This window comes from Sinocyclocheilus rhinocerous, unplaced genomic scaffold (genome assembly GCF_001515625.1).
Source record: "Sinocyclocheilus rhinocerous isolate Xijiao unplaced genomic scaffold, SAMN03320098_v1.1 scaffold2834, whole genome shotgun sequence".
NCBI lineage: Eukaryota > Metazoa > Chordata > Actinopteri > Cypriniformes > Cyprinidae > Sinocyclocheilus > Sinocyclocheilus rhinocerous.
Genome location: NW_015662588.1, coordinates 468,777 through 476,358, shown reverse-complemented (window position 1 = coordinate 476,358; position 7,582 = coordinate 468,777). Strand labels below are relative to the sequence as shown.

The following is a 7,582-nucleotide window of genomic DNA, read 5'->3' as shown; positions in this document are numbered from 1 at the left end:
TCCGTGCGGAAGTCAGATAATTAGTTCAAGTTGTTCAGTCCCTTCGAGCTGACCTTAGTCAAACCAGAGGTCAGAATCTCTCACCAGCACAGCCACCGGCGTTGCAATTTTCCAGTCCTCCTGTGAGACAGTATGAATCCACACCTTTAGCGGAGGATGGAAATTTTGCTGATCTTCCCCCACCGCCATGGCCTGAGCCTGACGTTGACTTGATGAACCAGGTGGGTGACCTTGCACTCTCCGACATGGGTGCCACTGTTTACCAACCGGTGATGCCAGAGAACAGAAAGTATTCCTTTGTGTTCCCGGCTACTGAAACACACCCTCCTCAGCCTTATGCTCCTGACGCTTGTGGGCTCCCCCCACCTCCTACCCCTAAAGAGCTTCGAGAGTTACTCACATCTGCGGCCATGCCCTTACCTGCTAACCGCACGACCGTGCCTGTTTATCCGCAATTCAGTTCGGTACCTGCTCATTCGAATCCTCCAGCCTTTGCACCAAAGGCAGAGCCCGGCCTACGTCCTGTAGCACCTTATTCTGGGTCTGAATATGTATACAGGGGACCTTCTCCTACGATTCCTAAGTTCTGCCGGCCTGATCCTGGTGAGTTCGCTTGGAATCGGAAAGCTCTGGAGAACCTGCTTCCCCCAGACGGGACTGAACTATTCAAATATCAGATCTTAGTGGATCACCTTAAGCTGGAGGAGGCTAGAATGATAGCGGATGCTAATCTTAACTCACCTACTCCATTCACTGATACGATGTCAGTGCTTCATGATAAGTTCATGATAAATTTGGCCAACCACATCAGCTAGCTTTAAGGAAGATTGCTAGTGTTCTTGAGAGGCCTGACATAAAGCGAGGTGATATCTCAGCCTTCCAGAGGTTTGCTCTCCAGGTGCAGTCACTAGTGCGCCTATTGAGAACCCTGGGACGTGGCGGTGAGCTGGAGCTGAGTTGTGGGTCTCATGTCGCACGCCTCCTGAGTAAGCTACCCCTGAGCAGCAAGCTGAGTTTCGTCGGCATATGTTCCGCCAACCTGGCACAACCCCTAATCTGGTTGATCTTCCAAACTGGCTTCGTTACGAAACTTGGTGTCACAGTTATGATACTGAGCCGATGTCCAAGTTTTTGCATGCTAAATCAGATTCAGGGAAGAGAACCGTGACCATTCTGCATGGAGTTGGAGAATCCCCAGTTGAGACTCCCATCCATCGGAAAGGTCCTGTTTCAGAAACCCCCCTGAGCAGCGAGCTGAGTTTCGTCGGCATATGTTCCGCCAACCTGGCACAACCCCTAATCTGGTTGATCTTTCAAACTGGCTTCGTTACGAAACTTGGTGTCACAGTTATGATACTGAGCCGATGTCCAAGTTTTTGCATGCTAAATCAGATTCAGGGAAGAGAACCGTGACCATTCTGCATGGAGTTGGAGAATCCCCAGTTGAGACTCCCATCCATCGGAAAGGTCCTGTTTCAGAAACCAAACCTGCCAAAGTGAAACGTTATTGTCCTTTCTGTGATAAGACTTAGCATTACCTGAGCCAGTGTGCATCCTTTGCTAAGCTTACCTCAGACCAGGTCAGGACTGGATTTGCAGTAACAACCATTGTTGGCGCTGTGCCAGGGCACACCATGCTGCTCAGTGTGACCTTAAAAAGCCCTGCAACCTCTGCCAGGGCACCCATCTCCGTCCTCTCCATAAGGTGAATGTCAGTCCATCCACAAAGGAGGATTCAGCTAACATGGAGAAGAGCTGCCTGACAAATTCCTCCCCAGATAGGTTCTTTCTGGATAAACCCTCTGTCAAAGGACAAGTTATGCTCAAAGTGGTTCCGGTGAATCTGCATTATGAAGATCGATCCTTGGACACCTTTGCTCTTCTTGATGATGGGTCAGAGAGAACCATTCTGCTCTCCACTGCAGTTAAGGCCTTGGGGATTCAGGGTGTCCCAGAAGATCTTCCATTGCGGACAGTGAGAGATGATATTCAGCTCATTCATGGTTATTCTATTTCCTTTCACATCTCTCCCCTCTGTAAACCTCAGACCAGTTATAAGATCAATCATGCCTTCACGGCTGATCGTCTTAACCTGTCACACCAGTCTTACCCGGTAGAACAGCTACAACAGAAGTACAGACATCTGCGTGGTCTTCCCATCCGTACACTCACTGATGTCCAACCTTTACTTCTCATCGGTTCAGATCAGCCCCATCTCATAACCCCAACAGAGCCTGTTCGATGGGGTGGCCCAGGTGCACCAGCTGCAGTTCACACACACCTAGGATGGACACTCCAGGGTCCTATACCTTCTATGGGGTGTCCCCCTACCACACGGCAATGTCTGCTAACCTCTATGGCTCCAATTCAGGATGAACTCCTTCAGAACGTTCAACGACTGTGGCAGTTGGATACGGTTCCACAGTGGGAGGGCAAAGAGGTAACCCGGTCCAAGCAGGACCAGGAGGCTCTTCAGCTGCTTGACCGTAAGACTCTCACCCTGGAAATGGAGGGAATCAACCGGTTGGCTACACCCCTACTGCGGCGAAAGGACATGCCTTCGTTGAATGCACCTAAAGAATCAGTCCTACCTACCCTTCGCAGTGTGGAGAGGCGTCTGCTGAAGGAGCCTGTAAAAGCTGAGCTCTACAAAGAGGAGATGAGGAAACTCATTGAGACGGGAGCTGTTAGGAAGGTGTCTGATCCTATACCTGATTCACCTGAATGCTGGTACATCCCCCACCATCTCGTGAGTCATAATGGGAAGTTCCGCCTTGTCTTTAACTGCTCCTATCAGTATCATGGACGAAACCTTAATCAGTACCTGCTGCCAGGACCCACCCTCGGGGCCTCATTGTTGGGTGTCCTTATCCGTTTCAGAGAACATCCTGTGGCAGTAAGTGGGGATATTAAGGCGATGTTTCATCAGGTTCGCCTTATACCTGAGGACCGTCCTCTACTCCGTTTCCTTTGGCGGGACCTGAAGATGGATGAGGAACCCAGAATTCTTGAGTGGCAGGTATTACCCTTCGGCACAACCTCTAGTCCGTGTTGTGCTACCTATGCACTACAGCGTCACGTGCGGCAACACCCCCTAACGGATGAGGCAATCCGGTTTTCAGTGGAGAGGTGTTTCTATGTTGATAACTGCCTGCAGAGCCTGCCTACTGCAGATGAAGCTCGGAACTTGATAGATCGACTACGAAATATCCTTTCCGGGGCTGGATTCGAAATTCGCCAGTGGGCCTGCAATGATCCTACTGTGCTGAGTCACCTACCTGCCCACGCCCGTGCTGCAAGTGTGGAGCTGTGGTTGACACAGGAGAAGTCGGACATCCCTGAATCGACGCTGGGTCTGAGCTGGAACTGGCAGACGGACACTTTGTCCTACAAGCACCGACCTGTGATTTATGAGACTCCAACTTTGAGGAACATCTATAAGGTCCTAGCTACCCAGTACGACCCCCTGGGATGGCTTCTACCTTATTCCACTCGGGCAAAAATCATCATTAAGCAGCTGTGGAACAAGCAGAGAGGGTGGGATGACCCCAACCTACCACCCGAGCTCCTCCAGTCCTGGAATGCATGGGAGGAAGAACTCCGATACCTTCCTTGTATCTCCTTTCGCCGGTCTTATGTCCCTCCTGAAGTTGGGATGGATGGAGTTACCCATGAAGTACATATCTTCTCGGATGCCTCGGAGCAGGCATATGGAGCGGTGGCCTACCTCCGGACTACTGACCAGGATGGTCAGACCTACCTGTCCTTCATTCTAGCACGCTCCCGTGTCACTCCTAAACGAGCTCACTCCATTCCAAGACTGGAACTCTGTGGTAGTCTAGTTGCAGCACAGTTGTCTAAGTTACTTGAAAATGAGTTAACCCTACCAATCAAGTCTATTTCCCTGTGGACAGACTCTACTACGGTCCTCCAGTGGTTGAATTCTGAGTCCTGTCGTTACAGAGTCTTTGTGGGGAACAGAATCGCTGAGATCCAGGAGCTGACGGAGAAGTGTTCCTGGCATCATGTAAGTTCTGCGGACAACCCTGCTGATGACCTCACAAAGGGAAGACCTCTCCAATACCTTGCTGCGCCGAACCGATGGTCCCAAGGACCCTCTTTCCTCCTCCAAGATCCCAAAGAATGGCCAGTAATCCCTAAGACTGAAACCAGGGAAGACCAGGTTGAACTACGGAAATCTACCTTCTGTGGGATCAGTACCTTTCCTCCCTCATCTGGTAAGATTGATGGATGGAATTACAACACCTGGCAAGACCTATTGGATGTTACTGCCCAAGAACTTCGAGTCAATTTGGTTCCAGGGACTTCTCCAGAGGCTGAGGATTACCGCCAGGCTGAGGTCCATATCCTCAAACGGGTGCAGCAGGAATCCTTCCCTGAAGATTATAAACTGTTAGAGACTGGGAAGCCAGTTAGGTCCGGGAGTCAATTAGTAACTCTAGCCCCTGAAATGGATCCATCCAGTGGTCTGATAAGGGTGGGAGGTCGTTTGCGGAGAACTGCAGGCATCGAAGACTCCATTTTGCATCCTCTGGTTCTGGATCCTAACCACCCCATCACTGGTTTGATTATTCACCATTATGATGACCAGTTACATCATCCTGGATCGGAACGGTTGTTCGGGGAGATCCGGAGATACTATTGGATTCTCCGAGGCCGCGAAGCGGTCCGCCGGTTTCAACGTGACTGCCCAGAATGTCAACGTTGGAGGGCCCAACCGTCAATCCCTAAGATGTCGGATCTACCTGCTGCGCGCCTTCAGCTCTACAAACCTGCCTTCTATTCTTGTGGAATGGACTGCTTTGGCCCCCTGTTAGTCAAAATTGGAAGACGTACAGAGAAGCGCTGGGGTATTCTTTTTAAATGTATGACCACCCGAGCCGTCCATTTAGACCTACTCCCTAGCATGAGTACCGACTCATTCCTCATGGCTTTAAGAAGATTTGTTGCAAGGAGAGGAACACCAGCCGAAATATGGTCAGATAGAGGTACTAACTTCCGCGGGGGGGAAAGGGAGTTACGGGAAGCTTATGCTGCTTTGGTTCCTGACATACAGGGTCATCTTGCCCGCCAGAGGATCCACTTCCGCTTTAATCCTCCATCGGCCCCCCATTTTGGTGGAGTTTGGGAAAGGGAAGTGAGATCGGTTAAATCTGCCTTATACACAGTTTTGAGTGCACAGTCAGTACCAGAGGAGGTCTTAATGACGGTCTTGCTGGAAGTGGAGGCAATCCTAAACTCAAAACCCTTAGGGTACGTGTCATCAGACGTGGCAGATGCTGACCCAGTAACTCCAAATAGTCTCCTCATGGGGCGGCCCGATGGATCTCTGCCTCAAGTCATTTATCCCGAATCAGAGATGTTAAGTCGCCGGCACTGGAGACATTCCCAGGTCCTAGCGGACCGATTCTGGTCCAGGTTCATACGGGACTACCTCCCTAGCCTCCAAACCCGGCAGAAATGGCAAGCCTCTCCTCCCAACCTGAAGGAGCAGACATTTGTTATGATTGTAGACCCCCAACTACCTCGAAGCTTATGGCCTGTAGGACAAGTGATCAAGACCCACCAAAGCTCAGATGGTCATATCAGGTCAGCTGATGTGTTGATAAAGGGTCAAGTTTATACCCGACCGGTGGCTCGCCTGGTCATCCTGCCGGCCCTTAAGGCCCCAACACTGACTAGTTAAGTCGCCTTTCATGGAAGCAAAGATGCTCTACATCTTTGGGGGCGGCTGTATTAAAGGCTCCTGTAAGAGGGACCTTTATTATGAAACTGGAGTCGTAATAGTACTTCGGTAGAGGGCAGTGTAGTTTGATGAACTGCCGCTGTTTGCAGTGTTTGAGTGATCTGTCCGAGCCGTCAGCTGCAAGGATGATACTTTCACTTTGTTCGTGGGGATTTTTGCAGATTTAATATCAAGGTGGTAGTCACTGACCACAAAGTAAGCCTATAAGGAGGATTCAGCTAACATGGAGAAGAGCTGCCTGACAAATTCCTCCCCAGATAGGTTCTTTCTGGATAAACCCTCTGTCAAAGGACAAGTTATGCTCAAAGTGGTTCCGGTGAATCTGCATTATGAAGATCGATCCTTGGACACCTTTGCTCTTCTTGATGATGGGTCAGAGAGAACCATTCTGCTCTCCACTGCAGTTAAGGCATTGGGGATTCAGGTGTCCCAGAAGATCTTCCATTGAGGACAGTGAGAGATGATATTCAGGTCATTCATGGTTGTTCTGTTTCCTTTCAAATCTCTCCCTTCTGTAAACCTCAGACCAGTTATAAGATCAATCATGCCTTCACGGCTGATCGTCTTATCCTGTCACACCAGTCTTACCCTGTAGAACAGCTACAACAGAAGTACAGACATCTGCATTGTCTTCCCATCCGTACACTCACTGATGTCCAACCTTTACTTCTCATCGGTTCAGATCAGCCCCATCTCATAACCCCGACAGAGCCTGTTCGATGGGGCGGCCCGGGTGCACAAGCTGCAGTTCACACACGCCTAGGATGGACACTCCAGGCTCTTATACCTTCTATGGGGTGTCCCCCTACTGTCAGGAATGAGAAACAAGGATTCAGTTGCGAATGAAATGACAGTTTATTGAAAAGTCCCAAACAGAAAAATGCAAGAGTCCGGTGGAGGAAAGTCATCGGTGACTCTAGGGAGCACAGGGACACAAATGGACAACCGTTGCTCGAGGGTCCGCGAGGCGAAGTCCACGACAGAGGGGAGACGGAATCCCCGGGAACTGGTCAGGAACAGAGAGACACGAACGGAGCACAGCGTCACCATAAAATGATCTGACAACACAGGACAGAAAACACAGACATTAAATAGAATCAGAATCAGAAGTAAAATAGAGTCTGGGTACCTTTGCTCCATTTCAGTTATTTGTTCGGCCAGCTGTTGCATCGCGGCGCTCACGCACGCGTCCGGAGGCACGTACACATTCACGAGAATGAAAGAGGAAAACTCCCGCGGCGAGTAGAAAGGTTTACAGTTTATGATGAGTGCCTCTAAATTAGGACAGCATACCTGTTTCAGCGTTGTTACATCTGAACACCAACGTTCGTTGATGTAGAAACACAATCCACCTCCTCTGGTTTTCCCCGTTAACTCCGTGATGCGGTCCGCTCTGAACAGCTGGTAGCCTGGCAGATGAAGCGCGTTGTCCGGAATGGCTTCACTCAGCCAGGTTTCAGTGAAGCACAGTGCAGCAGAGTTTGAAAAGTCCTTGTTGGTGCGGGTGAGGAGAAGAAGTTCATCCGTTTTGTTAGGAAGGGAACGGACATTCGCAAGATGAATGCTTGGGAGCGCAGTCCGAAAGCCGCGCGCGCGGAGCTTCACCAGGGCGCCGGCGCGTTTCCCTCTTCTGCGTCTGCAGGCGCGTTTGAACAACACAGCTGTACCTCCGACTAGAATGTCCAACAAAACGTCCGAATAATCAAAAACCGGAAAAATATTGTCTGGGATGTGCTGCTTAATGTTAAGGAGTTCGTCTCTGGTAAAACTTATAGAAGAAGAATGACAAAACACAAAACAAACAAACAAAAACAA

The 7,582-nt window shown here is 50.1% G+C and overlaps 1 protein-coding gene across 1 annotated transcript; it reads left to right on the top strand.

The window, feature by feature from the left end:
• Positions 1 to 245: 245 nt before the first annotated feature.
• Positions 246 to 5,963, top strand: LOC107728153 (uncharacterized). The gene is made up of 4 exons (XM_016538244.1): positions 246 to 603; positions 1,148 to 1,267; positions 1,393 to 1,496; positions 1,586 to 5,963. Exons 1-4 carry the CDS (start codon positions 246 to 248, stop codon positions 5,705 to 5,707), a joined length of 4,704 nt encoding a protein of 1,567 aa, XP_016393730.1. The 3' UTR covers positions 5,708 to 5,963.
• The last annotated feature ends 1,619 nt before the right edge of the window (positions 5,964 to 7,582 follow it).

Bases quoted from the DNA above. Each gene is read 5' to 3' on its own strand.
- LOC107728153 (XM_016538244.1), top strand. From the start codon at position 246: ATGGGTGCCACTGTTTACCAACCGGTGATGCCAGAGAACAGAAAGTAT. The intron at 604-1,147 runs GTGAGTTCGCTT...ATGCTAAATCAG, and splicing joins GTTCTGCCGGCCTGATCCTG to ATTCAGGGAAGAGAACCGTG. The intron at 1,268-1,392 runs GCATATGTTCCG...ATGCTAAATCAG, and splicing joins CAGCGAGCTGAGTTTCGTCG to ATTCAGGGAAGAGAACCGTG.